This window comes from Drosophila ananassae, chromosome 2R (genome assembly GCF_017639315.1).
Source record: "Drosophila ananassae strain 14024-0371.13 chromosome 2R, ASM1763931v2, whole genome shotgun sequence".
Taxonomy (NCBI): domain Eukaryota; kingdom Metazoa; phylum Arthropoda; class Insecta; order Diptera; family Drosophilidae; genus Drosophila; species Drosophila ananassae.
Window position 1 is genome coordinate 10,981,208 of NC_057928.1, and position 17,595 is coordinate 10,998,802.

At 41.1% G+C, this 17,595-nt stretch overlaps 7 protein-coding genes across 8 annotated transcripts; 3 read left to right on the plus strand and 4 right to left on the minus strand.

Annotated features, from left to right (window-relative positions):
• Positions 1-1,603: 1,603 nt before the first annotated feature.
• Positions 1,604-5,556, minus strand: LOC6493497. Of its 2 annotated transcripts, XM_014908920.3 has the most exons (4): positions 5,252-5,556; positions 4,592-4,747; positions 2,788-3,061; positions 1,604-2,725 (listed from the first exon to the last, which is right to left on the minus strand). In XM_014908920.3, the coding sequence occupies exons 2-4, from the start codon at positions 4,744-4,746 to the stop codon at positions 1,940-1,942; spliced, it is 1,215 nt and encodes a 404-aa protein (XP_014764406.1). In that variant the 5' UTR covers position 4,747; positions 5,252-5,556; the 3' UTR covers positions 1,604-1,939. The 2 variants fall into 2 exon arrangements, with proteins under 2 accessions (XP_014764406.1, XP_014764407.2); XM_014908921.3 differs by lacking the exons at positions 4,592-4,747; positions 5,252-5,556 and adding an exon at positions 3,202-3,349.
• Positions 5,557-9,300: 3,744 nt separating this feature from the next.
• On the plus strand, positions 9,301-10,134 carry LOC6506445. Its single transcript, XM_001957831.4, has 3 exons — positions 9,301-9,555; positions 9,618-9,826; positions 9,891-10,134. Exons 1-3 carry the CDS (start codon positions 9,362-9,364, stop codon positions 10,064-10,066), a joined length of 579 nt encoding a protein of 192 aa, XP_001957867.1. The 5' UTR covers positions 9,301-9,361; the 3' UTR covers positions 10,067-10,134.
• On the minus strand, positions 10,122-13,773 carry LOC6493496 (protein suppressor of underreplication). Its single transcript, XM_032454105.2, has 4 exons — positions 13,446-13,773; positions 13,187-13,386; positions 12,947-13,125; positions 10,122-12,866 (listed from the first exon to the last, which is right to left on the minus strand). The coding sequence occupies exons 1-4, from the start codon at positions 13,771-13,773 to the stop codon at positions 10,694-10,696; spliced, it is 2,880 nt and encodes a 959-aa protein (XP_032309996.1). The 3' UTR covers positions 10,122-10,693.
• On the minus strand, positions 13,707-14,096 carry LOC116655786. Its single transcript, XM_032454108.2, has one exon. It carries the CDS (start codon positions 13,998-14,000, stop codon positions 13,803-13,805), a length of 198 nt encoding a protein of 65 aa, XP_032309999.1. The 5' UTR covers positions 14,001-14,096; the 3' UTR covers positions 13,707-13,802.
• A 295-nt stretch (positions 14,097-14,391) lies between these two features.
• Positions 14,392-16,376, plus strand: LOC6506446. The gene is made up of 5 exons (XM_001957829.4): positions 14,392-14,635; positions 14,691-15,690; positions 15,745-15,959; positions 16,016-16,248; positions 16,310-16,376. Exons 1-5 carry the CDS (start codon positions 14,496-14,498, stop codon positions 16,357-16,359), a joined length of 1,638 nt encoding a protein of 545 aa, XP_001957865.1. The 5' UTR covers positions 14,392-14,495; the 3' UTR covers positions 16,360-16,376.
• A 145-nt stretch (positions 16,377-16,521) lies between these two features.
• LOC6506448 (immediate early response 3-interacting protein 1) lies at positions 16,522-17,041 on the plus strand. Its single transcript, XM_001957828.4, has 3 exons — positions 16,522-16,717; positions 16,779-16,877; positions 16,944-17,041. The coding sequence occupies exons 1-3, from the start codon at positions 16,630-16,632 to the stop codon at positions 16,997-16,999; spliced, it is 243 nt and encodes an 80-aa protein (XP_001957864.1). The 5' UTR covers positions 16,522-16,629; the 3' UTR covers positions 17,000-17,041.
• Positions 16,897-17,541, minus strand: LOC6493495 (biogenesis of lysosome-related organelles complex 1 subunit 2). Its single transcript, XM_001957827.4, has one exon. It carries the CDS (start codon positions 17,539-17,541, stop codon positions 17,059-17,061), a length of 483 nt encoding a protein of 160 aa, XP_001957863.1. The 3' UTR covers positions 16,897-17,058.
• Positions 17,542-17,595: the final 54 nt, after the last annotated feature.

Below are 17,595 nucleotides of genomic sequence, written 5' to 3' on the forward strand. Positions count from 1 at the left end.
TGACACATCCATTGAGAACCCCGACAACGATCACCTACTATATACGATATGGTATATGTACGGACAATATTTGAGATTAAAAAACACAACACACATTTCTTCAAGTTTGTATTAGAAAAACAGGTAAAAATGACATTCCTGAGATATGAAAGGAATGCCAGTAACACTTAACACTCTTAATATTATCCACATGAATAATAAATTAAAAAACAATTGGAAAAAATTTCGAAATTTGGATTGGAAAAGATTGGTAGAGAAAACTACCGATCATAAAATGATTGAGCTCAGGTTATAAAATGTAAAAAAATTGAAAAACACTCTAATATATATGATATATTTAAATCGCATTACTAACCGATATACCCAAAAATAAATATACGTCTAACACGTTTAACGAAAGGCTGTTTGTAGAAATTGTGACACAGTTTTTTTTTAACCCGACTCCTCAAAAAATAACCACGAAAAGTTACCAACTCGATGTGTAAATGGAAAAATATTCGAAAAAAATTTGCACTTTCATATTAAATGTAGTTGTAGTTGCTTACACTATCCAGGAATAAAATAAATAATGATCTGGTGGCTTTCTGCACTCTGAAAATATTATGTACATACCTGAAGAAATTCAAAAAAAAAAAAAATATATATATTATTCTTGTCGTACATACATTTAGAGGAAACTTTGTGATTGCTTCTCATTGATGATGAAATAACTGTTTTGGTAGGGAAACTAAAGGCAAAATATTTTTTCTTATAAACAGCATGTAAAAATAAAGAATTACTAACCGATTTAAATGACAAACGCAAATTGTAGGTCGCCACAAAGAAGTAGTTAACAAACATGGTATGCAAAAGTATATATAATTAAAAATATAAAACGTATAATCCACCCTAATGTCGAAGATGCTTAATCGAATATATATATATATGATATACGAGTATATGTGTATGGGAAAATTTGCTAAATGTTGTAAAAAGTATATATCGCGATTATAATTGTAGCACTCGAAATGGAATTTCTCGTCGTCATGTAGAAAACCTCATCCAGTTTCCAGTATGGTAAAAATGCACGCAACAAAGTTCCCTAAATACTATAATACCTATACCACTTACGAATACGATTTGGTTTCCTGGATGATCCCCCGAAAACTGAAATCTTAAACATTAAACTGTTTAACTGTATATATGTAATTATTCACAAGTAGAAGTGAGTGTGTGTGTGTATTAACCACATTAACCGATTATTAATGGAAACGCGAAGGATACTCTCTTGTGTGGCGATTTGTAAAGGAGAAATCCTTTCGCCAGGATTTCGCATAATTTACATGCAATTCGTGAAGGACACACACTAACCATTGTATTAACTAAACCACACTAAATAAACCAGCATTAGACTTACTAAACATTATTGTAACGTAAACCGGAAAAAAATGAATATGAAAGATGGAACCGTAAAAATGCTTTCAAACTAAATAAAGTTCTTTGGAATTACAATGCAAAAAAAAAAAAAATAAAAACAAAAAACAAAAAAAAAACCAAAAAGATACAAAAAACAAAATATGTTTGTTTTAAATTGATGGCATCCTTGGAATAAAACACATTTCAGTTTGTATTTGGGCTTAAAAAAAGCTTTCATATATTCAATATAGAAAGGACTTCAATCTTATGTTTCCACGATTCTGTGGTCTTTATGGCTTAACTTTTTCCAAACATACCCCTCCGTTGGGTAATATCATTTTTGTGTTAACTTACTTATCTAAAAGTCGGAAACTGCTTCAGCTTCGGCTTAAAAATTAAATTGGTTCTGCATCAGTCTTAAAAAAAAATTAAAAAATGCCTTTTACAAAATAGTATGCTTTCTCTCTCTTTCTGCCTCCGGAATATTATGGGAACTATACCATATTAAAAATGGAAATTAAATAATCCTTTAAATACTGAACAGTTAGTCCTTTTTCCCATAGATACTGTAGCTCTTCTCGATGAAGATCTGAATGGAGCGCTTGACGTTTTGCTTGTGCGGTTCCGGAAGTTGCTCCAATTTAGGAAGGATCTTCATCAGAAAACGGAAGTCCGGGGATAGGTTTATATTTGTTTCGGTCTCCTCCGAGTTGATTTGAACTTCATCTTCTTTTTCGGTTTTCTCCACCTTTGTGTTCTGGATGGGCAGTGGCATCTGAATGGGAGATGTGGGCGTAGGACCTGGGTTCGAGGCTATCTTCACAAAGTTCGTGGGATTCTTTTTCGGCGGCAAAGTGATGTGTGGACGATTTAGGGTGAGTTTGCTGGCAGCTGGAGGGGTGGGCTTTATGGGCTTCTGTTCCTTGTCCTGTATGCGATGCAGTATCTCCGGCAGAAGCTTCTCCAGGTGCTTCGTAAGATTCGCCTGCGACTTGTCGGCCACAATCATTAGTTTCTTGGCCTCCGATTCCCGCTCCTGTTCCACAACCACGAACATCTTGCGCTTCTTGGCCTGCCCATTGGTCTCTGGGGCATGGTTACTGCTCTCATCCGACTTCTCGGTGATCAAGTAGAGTTTACGCTTCTTGGGCTGCCCATTCTCCAATCGGTTTGAGCCATTTTGGGCATCCTCCAGGGTGGACAGGGGCAGAGACACCTCGTAGTCGGAGCTGATGGACTGCACATCACTGGAGGCTGATGAGCAAATGGAATGGGAGCGCTGTGGTAGGGATAATGTGATGGTCTTCTTGACCTGATCTCTGGATGCAGTCTGAAAAGGTAGTCTACCATTATAAACAACCAAAGCTACCCTTCCACTTTAAAATTACTCACCTTTACTAGTTCTATGGTGGTTCCATCCACCACCGTTTTGGCAACACCGTTGACCCCTCCTGTGACTTCGCCACCTCCACCTCCTCCTGCTGCCCCGTTGCTGGTGGGCAGCAGTGCCTTGGACGACTTGCGCAGCGGCGTCATCTTGATGCGGGTCTTAGCCATCGCCTGTCGCTGGCTGAAGTGCCTGAAGCAGATGCGCAGCTTTTGCAGACCGCCGAGCTTCTCCACTAGTTTATCGCTGACGTTGAAGTGTTGCAGCCAGTGCTTGCAGCTGTCGAGGAATTAAATTTCAAAAATTACTAACGTGATTAATGAGCTCAGATTAAAGCTTCTGCTTCTAAACTAACTATATTTAAAACGGGACTTTGCTGCAACTACATACATATGTATGTATGTATGCAACAAACATACCAAGTTAGAGAGCGGCGACTTGCGATCGGTTGTGCAGTTCTTTGTTTTCTGAAAACTGCATCTACATTGGCGTCGGCGTCGGCGTTCTTTGGAGGCACAAGTTTTTCCTGCAGCTTTCGATTAGATCCGTCTCTCTTACTCTCTCTCGCCATTTCGCTCTCCCAATGGCATTAAGTTCTTACCATGGCCGCCTAAAGTTTATGCTCTCTTACACACACACACCCACAACGGCCATTGTGAAAGCTCTCTCACTCTCTTTCGCGCTAAACGGAAGTTCGATGCCGGGCATTGTTGCTACATTTATTGTTGTTGTTGTTGTTGCTGTTGCAGCAGCTTCAACTTCCCCCATTTGGGTTTGTTTTGTTTTTGTTTCTCGTGAGGAGAGATGGGCGAAATGAAGTTCTGTTTACTTGCTTTATGGATAGAAAAAAATACAACTCCAACTATGGAGTTGGTTGGGGTGGACCTGACTCTCAACGTGCATAAATATTAGCTATAACCTCCACCATTAATAAAATAATGTTGCTCAGGTGCTTGATATAAAAAGCTTTTAAAAATTACATAAATATTTATTTAAGGCCTAAAAGTTCTATTCATAGTGAAATGTGAATCTCATCAATGAGAGTTAGATAAGAAATTATCAAAATTCAAGTTGACAAAAAATAGGAACAAAGTCGAGTTCTTTTGTTTTGAAGGGGAAATGACTTGAAATTCCTAAAAGTCAGACTGGTGATGTCACAACGGCAGAGCTTTTATGATAATGATCATTTACAGTTCTTTTTATCAAAAAATCGGTTTAGGTCCACCCTAAGCCCCATGGCCAAGCTGCATTGGCAGACAAAAGTTTTTTTTTATTTTATTTTTTTTTCTGCAAAACTGAAGGCAAAGAATCGTCGATGAAAAATAAAATAACTTCACGGCCAACAGAGCAGAGCCCCAAACGCATTTTCTGCATTTACAGGAGACCGTGAGAGCTAAAAATAAATGGGAATCAGCCACCACCCCGCCCACAACCATATCGTGCCACACTCCCCCTCCACCGCGGGGCAACATAATTTCTGAATGCATCTGTTGCTGCCATGGCATTGAAATTTTTCTATGAAAATTATGCACTTCGGTGCGCGGAAGGAAGGTTCAATGACCTTTGACTGGCGAAACGAGGGAGCTGGGGGAAGAGGGAATTGGAGGTAAGCTGAGGCCAAAGCTTCGCCTCTTATCGTATATATGTATTTGTGTGTGTGTGTGTGTGTGTGCAGATATAAAGAATAAGAATTTCTGATGCGCAACAAGCTAAGCCTAAAGAGCTTTTAAAGGCTTCCTCGATCTAAACAGGTTTAAATTGGCTTTGGGGGGGAGGGGCTTAAAATAGGTACTTGGAGATAATACTCACCGATCTGGATCTTGGACTGGAAAACGACGCAACTCATTGGGCTTTACATCCTGGCAGCCCATCAGGCAGGTCCTGGGAGCGGAAACCAAAACCGAATCCTGTCCAGAGGCTATGGGATTGAGGGACATGGCCTGACATATCCGCAAACTAGACATTCTAAAGGATAAAGAATAAAAATATTAGAATTATTAAATTTTAATTAATAAAAATTATGGCGGACGACCTTGAGGAAGTTCTTTGTTTCAAAGCTTCAATAAAATCAATCTTAACCTAGGGATTCTTTAAGATCATTTACAATTGATATAATATATTATTAGTCACTATTTAATTTGCTTATTTAGTTAGTACATATACTTAGCTTGAGACCAAGAATAAAAGAAAAACTGAGAAGAGCAGAAGCGCCATTCACTCTCACGTGTCTTACTCCTATTGCTCTCTATCGGACAATAGCTTTTCGCTGCTGCAGTTTGCTTAAATTATAAAGCTCCCGCCAATTACATGCACAGCCATGAAAAAGAAAAGACAGAAGCTTTTCGCCAGAACTGAAGCTTAAATTGCGGTCCCGCGTGGTCCATCAATTAAAGAACAGCATGAAATTAACCATTTGCTTCATCTTCTCCTCTCATATGTGAAAGGTAAACAATTAAATAGATAACTTACCTGTTTACGCTTTCTGGGCGACTGGGTCTAGTCCAACCAACTGAACTTAAGCTGCACTCGCGAGTTGAATAACCTTCTTGTTATTGTTGTTGTTCTTCTTCTTGCGCTTTAGCAAAACAACGCTCCCAACGCTTTGCTTTTATCAGTTGACGCCGCGTAAAGCTTTCGATGGTGGGCGGTTAATTTGATTTGCGAAATAATTTTTTGCGTTTAGTTTGAATGAACAATTGAACGGAAGTCGCCTAATTAGTTCCGATTATAAGTTCTGCATTTTACAGTCTACTGCGCTCTACGTCACCTTCTGGACAACTGCCGTTGTCACAAGTTCACAGGCGCTACGACGAAGAAAGCTTTTGCAAAGTTCTGCCGTAAGCTCGGGTTTTCAGAGCGCAAGTTCTTACCCGCTTGTGGGTAAAAACTCTCTGAAAAATAGATCAGAGATCTTCGCCAAAAGCTTTTCCAATTGAACTCCGGCGTTTACGAAACACATCCCGAAGGTGCACGATCTGGGGGACATTTTGGCCTCCCATGAATTTTTGAAGGGGACCCCCTGGAAAATGTAACAAAAAATCTAAAAAATATTTGGTTTCTAGATATTGATGCAGATTGATGGAGAATCTATCTACAAATCAGTTCCGCTCTAGAATCGGATGGAAATTGGCCAAGATATAGCCATTTGAATTTGAAGATTTCAATTTGAAGAAAAACCTAAAAAATATTTTGTTTCCAGATTTAAATGCAGATTGATAGAGAATCTATCTACAAATGAATTAAGGTATTCCGTTCAAGAATCAGGTGGAAATTGGCCAAGATATAGCCATCGCTGGGGGCGATATTGGTCTTCCCTGCATTTTGAAGGGGACCCCCTAGAAAATTTGAAGAAAAATCTAAAAAATATGTTGTTTTCAGATTTAAATGCAGATTGATAGAGAATCTATCTACAAATCCTTTAAGGCATTCCGCTCAAGAATCGGGTGGAAATTGACCAAGATATAGCCATCCCTGGGGCGATATTGGTCTTCCCTGCATTTTGGAGGGGACCCCCTAGAAAATTTGAAGAAAAATTTAAAAAATATTTTGTTTCCAGATTTAAATGCAGATTGATAGAGAATCTATCTAAGAATCATTTAAGGTATTCTCCTCAAGAATCAGGTGGAAATTGACCAAGATATAGCCATCCCTGGGGCGATATTGGTCTTCCCTGCATTTTGGAGGGGACCCCCTAGAAAATTTGAAGAAAAATTTAAAAAATATTTTGTTTCCAGATTTAAATGCAGATTGATAGAGAATCTATCTACGAATCATTTAAGGTATTCCCCTCAAGAATCAGGTGGAAATTGGCCAAGATATAGCGGTCGCTGGGGGCCATATTGGCCTTCCCTGCATTTTGAAGGGGACCCCCTAGAAAATTTGAAGAAAAATCTAAAAAATATTTTGTTTCCAGATTTGGATGCAGTTTGATAGAGAATCTATCTACAAATGAATTAAGGTATTCCCCTCAAGAATCAGGTGGAAATTGGCCAAGATATAGCGGTCGCTGGGGGCCATATTGGCCTTCCCTGCATTTTGAAGGGGACCCCCTAGAAAATTTGAAGAAAAATCTAAAAAATATTTTGTTTCCAGATTTGGATGCAGTTTGATAGAGAATCTATCTACAAATGAATTAAGGTATTCCCCTCAAGAATCAGGTGGAAATTGGCCAAGATATAGCGGTCGCTGGGGGCCATATTGGCCTTCCCTGCATTTTGAAGGGGACCCCCTAGAAAATTTGAAGAAAAACCTAAAAAATATTTTGTTTCCAGATTTAAATGCAGATTGATAGAGAATCTATCTACAAATGAATTAAGGTATTCCGTTCAAGAATCAGGTGGAAATTGGCCAAGATATAGCGGTCGCTGGGGGGCATATTGGCCTTCCCTGCGTTTTGAAGGGGACCCCTTGGAAAATTTGAAGAAAAATCTAAAAAATATTTGGTTTCCAGATTTTAATGCAGATTGATAGAGAATCTATTTACGAATCATTTAAGATATTTCGCTCAAGAATCGAGTGGAAATTGTCCAAGATATAGCCATCGCTGGGGGCGATATTGGTCTTCCCTGCATTTTGAAGGGGACCCCCTAGAAAATTTGAAGAAAAATCTAAAAAATATGTTGTTTTCAGATTTAAATGCAGATTGATAGAGAATCTATCTACAAATCCTTTAAGGCATTCCGCTCAAGAATCGGGTGGAAATTGACCAAGATATAGCCATCCCTGGGGCGATATTGGTCTTCCCTGCATTTTGGAGGGGACCCCCTAGAAAATTTGAAGAAAAATTTAAAAAATATTTTGTTTCCAGATTTAAATGCAGATTGATAGAGAATCTATCTAAGAATCATTTAAGGTATTCTCCTCAAGAATCAGGTGGAAATTGGCCAAGATATAGCGGTCGCTGGGGCGATATTGGTCTTCCTTGCATTTTGAAGGGGACCCACTAGAAAATTTGAAGAAAAAATATTTTGTTTCCAGATTTAAATGCAGATTGATAGAGAATCTATCTACGAATCATTTAAGGTATTCCCCTCAAGAATCGGGTGGAAATTGACCAAGATATTGCCATCGCTGGGGGCGATATTTGTCTTCCCTGCATTTTGGAGGGGACCCCCTAGAAAATTTGAAGAAAAATCTAAAAAATATGTTGTTTCCAGATTTTTATGCAGATTGATAGAGAATCTATCTACAAATCGATTAAGGTATTCCGCTCAAGAATCGGGTGGATAATGACCAAGATATAGCCATCGCTGGGGGCAATATTGGCCTTCCCTGCATTTTCAAGGGGACCCCCTAGAAAATTTGAAGAAAAATCTAAAAAATATTTTGTTTCCAGATTTTTAAGAAGATTGATAGAGAATCTATCTACAAATCGATTAAGGTATTCCGCTCAAGAATCGGGTGGATAATGACCAAGATATAGCCATCGCTGGGGGCAATATTGGCCTTCCCTGCATTTTCAAGGGGACCCCCTAGAAAATTTGAAGAAAAATCTAAAAAATATTTTGTTTCCAGATTTTTAAGAAGATTGATAGAGAATCTATCTACAAATCGATTAAGGTATTCCGCTCAAGAATCGGGTGGATAATGACCAAGATATAGCCATCGCTGGGGGCAATATTGGCCTTCCCTGCATTTTCAAGGGGACCCCCTAGAAAATTTGAAGAAAAATCTAAAAAATATTTTGTTTCCAGATTTTTAAGAAGATTGATAGAGAATCTATCTACAAATCGATTAAGGTATTCCGCTCAAGAATCGGGTGGATAATGACCAAGATATTGCCATCGCTGGGGGCGGTATTTGTCTTCCCTGCATTTTCAAGGGGACCCCCTAGAAAATTTGAAGAAAAATCTAAAAAATATTTTGTTTCCAGATTTAAATGCAGATTGATAGAGAATTTATCTATGAATCATTTAAGGTATTCTGCTATAGAATCGGGTGGAAATTGGCAAAGATATAGCCATCGCTGGGGGCGATATTGGTCTTTCCTGCATTTTGAAGGGGACCCCTTGGGGGGACCCCGTGGAAAATGTAGCAAAAAAAATTAAATATATTTTGTTTCTAGATTTTGATGTAGATTGATAGAGAATCTAGACTCTAGATTCTAGAGACTGATAGAGACAAATCCTTTAAAGTTACTCTACTTAAGAATCGGATGACCAGGATAGAAGCCCCACTGAGTCCCGTACGCCACTGCTTTCAAACAATTCTTTGTTTATCTTTTCTCTTTTTATATTTTAGCCATGTAGCTTCTCTTCGCTCTTTCTTCATTATGGGGGTATTCTAATCTAAAAAAATAAATATATATTTTTTAAAAAATATTTCATGTTAAGCTCTTAAGTTTAAAATGGATTTTGTATTCAAAGATATTTTGGCAGTAAACTGGTGGCGAAAAATCCAAACTGAATTTTTTCAGAATCTATATTATAGAGCAGGATACCCCCTTAAGATGCTGATTTTTCGTATCTACTGGAGAATTTTCCGGCACATGTTTATTTGAAATTCGAATAAGCCCACATCTGTATATGTATAAACAAACGATAGTCAGTCGAAGTCGAAAACCCATTCAGTGCGGAAGTCATGCGGAGTGCTCAACGTTGGAATATAAAGCGGGCCTCCGTAATCCTCAGCGCCGCCCTGCTGCTCTATGTTTTTGTATTCTCTAGCGGCTATCAGAAGTACCAGATCCAGGGTATTATCGACCGGGCGCAACCGGAAAAGGTCTGGGAGTATGTGGCCGATTTTAATAAGATGCGGCTTCTAAATCCCACAATGTGAGTTCTGTATATCTTTACAAAGATAAATACATTATTTAACCATTTTATCCATTTTTTAGAATTGATTTTAAGATTCTGGCAGATCATGGACACGCCCACGACTGGCGATATACAGTGGAGTACACGGAGAGGCTCTCCCACTGGCCACATTGGCTGAACACGGCCATTGCTAACTACGTGGTCACCAAGACGTTACCAGGAGTTACTCCAAAGGGATACGGCATTCAGTCCACCCACGAAACATGTTTCTTCAGCGGATTCTACTGCTGTAAGTTTTTGTAGAGGAAACGGAGTAAACTTTTCCGGACTAACTTTTGCTCTCTTATAATTAGTGCGATCTATCAGCGAATTCACCTTCAGGGACTCCAATGGGGACACCTTTGCCCAGGAGAAAATCCAGTACCAGTGTCCTCCGCTATTGGGAAGCATGTGCCGAAGGGAATTGGAGTTCCAGCGCCAGGCAGTGATGTATAATCTAACCCACATATTCAGTAAACAGCATAGTTAGGAAGAGTTCCAGAGAGGATCCTGTCTGCTTTTCAAATGAATAAAAAAAATTAAACTTTTGAGAGTCTACACTTTCCATTTATTTTTTTAAGATAAAATCTTTAAGATGATCCAATAAAAACATTTAAATATTTTGTCTTCAGCCATTCGAATATGTGCTAAAATAATATAATACATCTTCAAAATTATAAACTCAATTATTATCGTTTGGATAAAGAATATTAAATTAAAAATCGACATTTCTTCTGTCGAATCAATCTACTTTAGTTTTAAAATTCCAAGAAATTAAGGTTTCCAATTGCTGTCTTCAATATTGCATGGTGTAGTCTTTAAAGCGTGCACAAATAATTGAAATTTAACTAAATTGGCTAGTTAATAGCTGTTTGGCTTTTCGATTTTTAGTTAACATGCTACCATGTTTATGTTACAACCTACTGAAAAGAAGTCTTTTTCCAAGTTGCTGTTAACTTTTGCTTGGCTTTTGATTAAATGTGTATCCCAAAGTTATGATCCGAATTTTAGAGAACAATACATCCTAAAATCCGGATCATAAACTTAAGGATTCAGTTCGTAAAAACTTATTATATATTGGGACAACTTTTTAAGTATCCGTTTAAAACATTCCATGTCATTTGAAAAGATCTAGCCGCTTTCTTCTGGTGGGTCCAGATGGTCCTCCACTTCTTGACGATCGCGCTCGGCAAGCCGCTTCACTAGTGGATGGAGCTACCGGCGTACTGGGAGCACTGACTGACTCCACGGAGCTGGTCTGCGAAGACCCTCCGAAAACCGTTCCAAACCACCGGGTCAGCTTGGTTGCCTGAGCCATTTTCCCGCCTTGTTTTGGGGATTTGGGGGACTTGCGCACAGCCTGCGATGCAGAGGAAGTACTACGATTCGGTTGGGTTCTCTCCTGCGTAATTCCTGAACCGATCAGGTATTTTGTAATTTTGTTGGCCTGGGTTGGCTTGGCACTCGGTTGCTCCGTCTGAACGGGTGACACGTCGCCAGAAGAGTTCAATCTCATGCGACTGCCGAACTCTCCATTGTTGGTGATCTCGAAGAAGTCCTCCTCCACCATTGTTTGTCTTCTCTGGGTTATGGTGGGTGCATTGCTCTGCTTCTGTGTCTGCGGCAAGGTGGGCAAGACTTTGGGATTCGATGGCTCCTGCTGCGTTCGCTGGCGAGGTTCAAACATTTGCTCGAGGATATCCAGGCAGGACCGTTCTCTCTTCTTTTTCGAAAGAGCTGCACCCGTGGTAGCGTGTTGCTGTTGAAACTGTTTCACCTCAGAGCCAAAGATCTTGAAGCCTTCGAAGGGAGTTGATGCGGGGGGCGGTTGAGCCAAGGGAATCTGCGACAAATCCGACGTAATGCTGAATATATCCGGGGACTTGTTCGATTTCCTCTTCGGAGGCGGTAAGCCTACAGAAAAACTTGACGTTGGCGGCGATGGCTCCGGTTTTCTTTTACGCTTTAAAGCCTTTGTGCGCCGGCTCTCCGAAGGGCAGTTTTGCGAACTCTCATCCAGAGAACTGGATATGACCACAGTCTCCGCTGGTTGATTTCCTTGCGAAACATCAATTACTTCTGAATCGCTCAGCAGGTTAGCCGAAGGGAGTCTTAAAATCATTGGGGTCTGCTGAGGTGTTAAAGGTACTCGAAAAGTGGGAGCTTCTAACATGTCTAGGTTGTCAGGGAAGCGCTGAGCACATTGCAGATACTCTGAAGACAATGAACTGCCGCTTAAAATTTGAGGAGTAGGTGTTACATGATTGGTTTCTGGTTTACTGTTGGATGCTTTTGTTGGCTGAGGTTCCTCTTCGCACTTCCTTTGGCGCCCTCTTTTCCTTTTAGGAGTATCTACTGTCGTTGGGGCCTCCGATTTTTGTGCACTTTCTATACTCGGCTCTTTAGTTGGCTTTTCCTTCTCCTCTCGCTTCACTCTGGGCTTGCTTGTAGTGGGCGTTTGAGTTGCTTCAACCTTGATCCGCCTGGGAGTGTGTCGCTTTGTATCCTCCAGCCTGTGGTGTTTCACGTATTTGCTGTTGAGCTTGGATTCGGCGGACCTCGTTAAACGCTGCATGCCGCGAGTGGCAGGACGATCACCTGGACTAGTAGTACCCTGTTTACTCCTTTTACGCCTAACTCTTCCAACCGATGGCTCGGTTTTCGGGGTGGCGAGTGGGGGAGCAGTCTCAGTATTTGGAGGAGTTACTGTTACTTCCATCCTCTTGAGTCGGATGTTAAGCTTCATTGCTTTTTTCGGAGTAGCAACTTTTTTTGGAGGGGTTATGGGCTTGGGATTATTATCCACCTTCTCTTCACTTTCATCCTTCTCGTCCTCCGATGACGACGAGTCCGGGATTTGCAATGTTTTCTTTTGCGGCATTCTCTTCTTCCTTCTTGGTGTTAGTCTCGGAGAATTAGTTACGCTTGGAGAGAGCTTTGTGGGAATTACAATTTCACAATCGTCGCTGGAGACCACAAGGACTTTTTGGGCTTCAGGTGACGGCTCCAAAATGATGGGCTCAACCTCAGAGTCGGATGATTCGAATCTAAGCGGCGACATGGCCACGATCTCATCACTGTGCTCGGACAGCTTGTCAGAATCTTCGTTTGCCCGATGGAGGTTGTTTTCCACAGATGCGATCGTGGAACAGACATCTGAGGAGCCGCTAAGCGTGCTCTGGCTATTTTGCGATGCCAGCCACAGGTTGAGATTGTTCTTGTATTGCTCGACTGTGACGAGTGGCAGGGTCGTATCGAACTGATGGCGAAAACGGCGAAGCCGAAAGTCCCTAAATATAAAAAAGAAGTTATCTATGTGGCCGACTACTCCATTAAAAGATAAGATATGAGAGGGTACTGGGTCACCTACTTTATATAGTCGCTGAGGAATCCCCGCTGCTTGTAGTATTCCTCGAGATCAACGCACTTTTCAAACACCTCTTTCGGGTCTGGAAGATGGAACTTTCGATTGAAGCTCTGGAAGTTCCGATACTGATGCTCCAGACGTCCGCCCAAGCGCAAAATATTAAACAGCAACTTGACATCCGACTGCGGGGAATGAGCTAAGTGAATTAAACTTATTAACGTGACTCAGGTTCGATTGCTTTACCGTAATGTCAACACTGGAGATAACCATGTTTACCCGGCCCTCATAATGCTTTAGCAGCATGGAGGTGCAGAAGCTGTTGTTTAATGAGTGACCGCGATTGTCCACGAAAATGTAGTCGAACTTCAGTCGGCTAAGATCTCCGATGCTACGCAGCTGGCTCCACTTGGCAAGATATACGCTGTGCGGTGTCTCCGTGGTGTCTGAAAAAGGCGTAATGTAAGTGACCAACTAGTTAGCTCTCAAATTAAGGCCACCCTACCTTGGACATCTTGGATGATGTAAACCGCTAGGTCGGTTAGTGTGTCCAGATGAAATCGCCAGCCGGCAAGAAGGTGGTCATCGTTCTGAAGCACTAGCAAGACTTTCTTCTCTGGAGCCAGTGCACTAAGGAGCGCCGCCACTGTAGCCTGCTTCCCCAGACCACTTTCATCATTTAGTATACAGAATTCCCGCTTACTCAGGCGTTCATAGAGATATTTAACCGCCTCCAGCTGGAAACTCTTCAGGTACTGTGTCACATGGCTGGTGACTAGAGCATCCGCCGATAGCCGAAGCTCCGGCATCTGTTCGGACACAAAGTGATACATTATCCTGGGTAAGGATGTTCCATGGAGGTCTAATGATGAGCGTGCAACGCTAGGTAGATGGACACCAGGATGTATAGTAGCTGCAGATACGAGAATATTACGAACATCGAGAAAGAACCGATTATCATTTTTCGCGCCGCTGGCGGCCCATCAAATTCGATTTCTGGATTTAGGTCTACCACGTTATTATTGGTGTTGGTGTTGCTAGGATGGTAGCTGAAATGCATGTGGCTTAGGCGGTATGAAGGATTCTTCAGCGGTATGAAGGACTCTTCAGCGGCGGGTAACTTTAGGCTCTGCGTCGGAGAATATGTCTACCTTTATATGAAAATGACGGTGGGTTTTGGGGGTAGGGTCCAAGAATATAGAGTTAGGAGAAATTCTTATTTTTGGCTCCAATTGTTATTTGTTGTTTTTGAGATGGAACTATGTCAGAGATGGACCATGTTAGGGGGTGAAGTAGTTCCTATAACTTAGAAAATACTACTATATATTATATATACAAATATATTTTATATAAATTTTGATAGTAAGTAATTTTATTTTTATTATTGCCTAAAAATATATCTTAAGGATCGAAGTTTTGTTTTTAAAAACTCTCCAAAAAGAGTATGGGAAAATTATGTGCTTGAAGCTTATCCAACACTGGTTGAGAACTCAATTGTTACCGACGACACTAGTTGCGCTCTATGCGTTTAAATTTGGATTAAAAGAATTCAGCCATGGTTGTTGCTAAAAAACCAAAGCCTGCCGGGCAAAAGAAGCCCTTAGGAATAGAAAAACCCTCAGAAAAGAAACCTGCCCCCTCCGCTCCGCTTGTGGCAGCAAAACAAAGGATCGTGGTTACCCCTTGGCGCGACACGTGCGTATATTTCATTTTGTTATGACTACAATTTCTTAAATATTTGTTTTAATAGGCAGGAATTCAATGCGACTTACGACTGGTTGTTTGCCAAAGGATCTACGCCCGCAAATCGCCGCCAGGCCTTGAGCCAAATCCGCATATGGAGCCTGCGTAGAGGTAGCCTCTGTCCTGCTGCCGTTTTGGCCACTTCCGTGCTGGTCCAGGCGGAACTGGAGGACAAGCTGGGCAGCTCTAGGATTCAGACCACCTACGCCAATGCCTTCACGAGGTTCTACAACTTTATGTCATCCATCATCCAGGGCCACAACATGGCCAGCATGTACGAGACGGCTAAGGAATTGGGTCTGCAGTCTTTCATTGTGGATTTGCGTCATTTGTGCTCCCATGGACAGGAGCTTCCACCGGCCACAGTCTTGAGAAACACCTCAAAACACTGCCTAGAATGGTTACGTACATATTATTGGCTGCCTCACAAGGAGTCTCTGGTCAATTTAGTTTCGGGAAAACTGCAAAGGAAGGACAAGTTAAAATTTGAAAATGAGGTTACACGTCTGCTGGAAATCTACGACTTATCCTTGGAGTGCCAGGTCCAAGGTGCACAAAAGCTCAAGGACATCAGCAAACTGAAGGCTAGCGCAGAATTCAACAAGATTCGGGTTTACGCTTCCAGCAAAAAAGTAAAGACACCAAAGGAAATTCTGACCGCCGTGGTAGGTGATCTTAACGTGCTGATCAAAAAGAATTCGCACGCCATGAAGGATCTGCTGGACATCTATCTGAACTGTCTCCTTAAAATGAAATACTTCCTTACCGTTGGCTTGAACATACAGGACAACGAGGACGAAATCGTGGCAGCTACTCAGGAGCTCTTTAGACTACTGGCTTTGCAAGGGTTTATCGAAAAATTCTTTACAGTTTTAGTGCAGATGACCGAAAACCCAAATGAGACTGATGAAAAGCGTCAGGGAGCGGGCTATTGGGCCATGAAAATGATTGAAACGTTTGGAATGCTCTCCCGAATGAAACGCATGTACAAAGAAGAACTTGATTTGGTTGGTAAACAAAGATATTCCATAATATTATTTACTCAACGTGATATTTTGTAGAATCCCAACTTGAAGCCTGTGAACTTCTCCTCCCTCAACACAAACGTGATACCAAATACCCTTAAACGTTTGCTGGTTCACTCAGGAGTCGATTCCTCCGTAACCCTTGTTTTTGGAGACAATCCCACAAAGGCGAGAAATTGGATCTTCGATATTGATTTCATCCGGCAGCGTGTCAGACCTTTCAGCAAGTTTTCTGGGGCCATTGTAAAAGGGTAAGTACAAGTTTTTACACACAGGATTGATCGTCATATAGTAATTTTTCCTTTAGACTTCTTTCCCTTACAGATCCCCCACTTGGAGAGCAGCAAATTGAAGACCTAACCCGTCTCTGCAATACACGACTGCATGATCAGGATTCTGTGAAGCCGAAGAAAGTGAAGAGTTTACCGAACTATAGTCTCAATGATCTGAAAAATCTTGTGGCCGAATGTGAAAATGAAGAAAATGATAGTCCTATTAGCACTGAAAGCTCAGACTATGGAATTTGGAAATTAGATAATGGTAAGATTTCAATCATAAAAATAGGAGTTAAATAAACTAATTAAATGTTTTATTTTTACAGAACACGATTGGTCTGCGAGCGCTTTGGGTGTTTTACCCTGGTCTAATTAAATGTTGATATAAAAATACATGTTTAATTTTTTGTGTATTTGGATAGCTATTACTTACGGGCATTTATAAATATTTGTATTTTAAGTAAAACCTTTAAATAGAGTTTCAACCAATTTCAAAATCTTGCCTTGGCGCCTTGCTCTTCTTCTTGCTTGTTAGCCAGCCGCTGCGAATGGCAATAATCAGCTGATTTCTCCGCGTCACTGACGTCAACAATTACTCCGGTTTTTCGGTTTATTTTATTGTAAATAGGATCTTTTGCGAAATAAAATGTTTACTCTGTGGACGCTGATCGAAGCCTCGCTTCTGTGCCTTAATGCAGTATGCATTTTGCACGAGGAGCGCTTCCTGGCCAAGTGTAAGTGACCATAAAATTGTCCGATCTGTGCCACGATACTATATCTTGCGTGTTTTTATAGTTGGCTGGGGAAGACAAGCTGGACAGCAAGATTTCGGGGCTCCCACGGCCAAGGATCAGGTATTGAATCTCATCCGCTCCATTCGCACAGTGGCCAAAAGTAAGTACACATTTACAAATTTACATTCTAGAAGGAATCATGTATTAAAAATCTTTTATATTGCAGTTCCCCTGATATTCCTTAACATAATTGCGATTATATTTAAGTTATTACTTGGTTAATCGATAATCTAGTGAAATAAATGTACCATAAAGCCTTTTTAAGCAACTAGTCTTAAAGTTTACTGGGCAGCTTGGCCACCGGACTTCCTTTGAAGCACGCACTTGACCCGATTTTCCAGAGCTATGCTATAGGCATCCAGTTTGTAGGCCGCTGCCTCCAGTTTGTCCACCGTGTCGGATATCTCGTCGATCTGTTGCATTAGTGGAGCTAACTGCTGGAATTTGAGGCTCAGTTCGCTCGTGGAGACGTTTAGATTCTCAGCAATTTGTCGCATGTCCTTGTACTTGGCTATTGTTGCCTTGTTCATCTCCTCCAACAGCTTGTAATCTTCTAGAGGAGCGTTCAGTTCATGGGTAATATAGTCCTCCGTTTTCTGAAACATTTTTGTGGCCAGGCGACTGAGATTTGGATCGTGTCGAGTCAAAGCCTCGAAACTAGAAGCACTCGACAAAGTGGGTCCGTGTTGGGGGGAGTCCAGAAGTACGTTTTGATCCTGCGCTGCGGCAGAAGCAACGCTTGTTGATGGCTTTTCCGCATCCATTTCAGAGAGCCTAGATTTTCCGAGTTTTCACAAAAACAAATTATCAACCAGCTG

Bases quoted from the DNA above. Each gene is read 5' to 3' on its own strand.
- LOC6493497 (XM_014908920.3), bottom strand. From the start codon at position 4,746: ATGTCTAGTTTGCGGATATGTCAGGCCATGTCCCTCAATCCCATAGCC. The intron at 3,062-4,591 runs GTGAGTATTATC...ATTCCTCGACAG, and splicing joins CCAGTCCAAGATCCAGATCG to CTGCAAGCACTGGCTGCAAC. The intron at 2,726-2,787 runs GTGAGTAATTTT...CTACCTTTTCAG, and splicing joins CCACCATAGAACTAGTAAAG to ACTGCATCCAGAGATCAGGT.
- LOC6506445 (XM_001957831.4), top strand. From the start codon at position 9,362: ATGCGGAGTGCTCAACGTTGGAATATAAAGCGGGCCTCCGTAATCCTC. The intron at 9,556-9,617 runs GTGAGTTCTGTA...TCCATTTTTTAG, and splicing joins CGGCTTCTAAATCCCACAAT to AATTGATTTTAAGATTCTGG. The intron at 9,827-9,890 runs GTAAGTTTTTGT...TCTTATAATTAG, and splicing joins CTTCAGCGGATTCTACTGCT to TGCGATCTATCAGCGAATTC.
- LOC6493496 (XM_032454105.2), bottom strand. From the start codon at position 13,773: ATGTATCACTTTGTGTCCGAACAGATGCCGGAGCTTCGGCTATCGGCG. The intron at 13,126-13,186 runs GTAAAGCAATCG...CATTCCCCGCAG, and splicing joins TCTCCAGTGTTGACATTACG to TCGGATGTCAAGTTGCTGTT. The intron at 12,867-12,946 runs GTAGGTGACCCA...TTTTATATTTAG, and splicing joins TTCCTCAGCGACTATATAAA to GGACTTTCGGCTTCGCCGTT.
- LOC116655786 (XM_032454108.2), bottom strand. From the start codon at position 14,000: ATGCATTTCAGCTACCATCCTAGCAACACCAACACCAATAATAACGTG.
- LOC6506446 (XM_001957829.4), top strand. From the start codon at position 14,496: ATGGTTGTTGCTAAAAAACCAAAGCCTGCCGGGCAAAAGAAGCCCTTA. The intron at 15,960-16,015 runs GTAAGTACAAGT...TTTTTCCTTTAG, and splicing joins TCTGGGGCCATTGTAAAAGG to ACTTCTTTCCCTTACAGATC. The intron at 16,249-16,309 runs GTAAGATTTCAA...TTATTTTTACAG, and splicing joins AATTTGGAAATTAGATAATG to AACACGATTGGTCTGCGAGC.
- LOC6506448 (XM_001957828.4), top strand. From the start codon at position 16,630: ATGTTTACTCTGTGGACGCTGATCGAAGCCTCGCTTCTGTGCCTTAAT. The intron at 16,718-16,778 runs GTAAGTGACCAT...GTGTTTTTATAG, and splicing joins GGAGCGCTTCCTGGCCAAGT to TTGGCTGGGGAAGACAAGCT. The intron at 16,878-16,943 runs GTAAGTACACAT...TTTATATTGCAG, and splicing joins CATTCGCACAGTGGCCAAAA to TTCCCCTGATATTCCTTAAC.
- LOC6493495 (XM_001957827.4), bottom strand. From the start codon at position 17,541: ATGGATGCGGAAAAGCCATCAACAAGCGTTGCTTCTGCCGCAGCGCAG.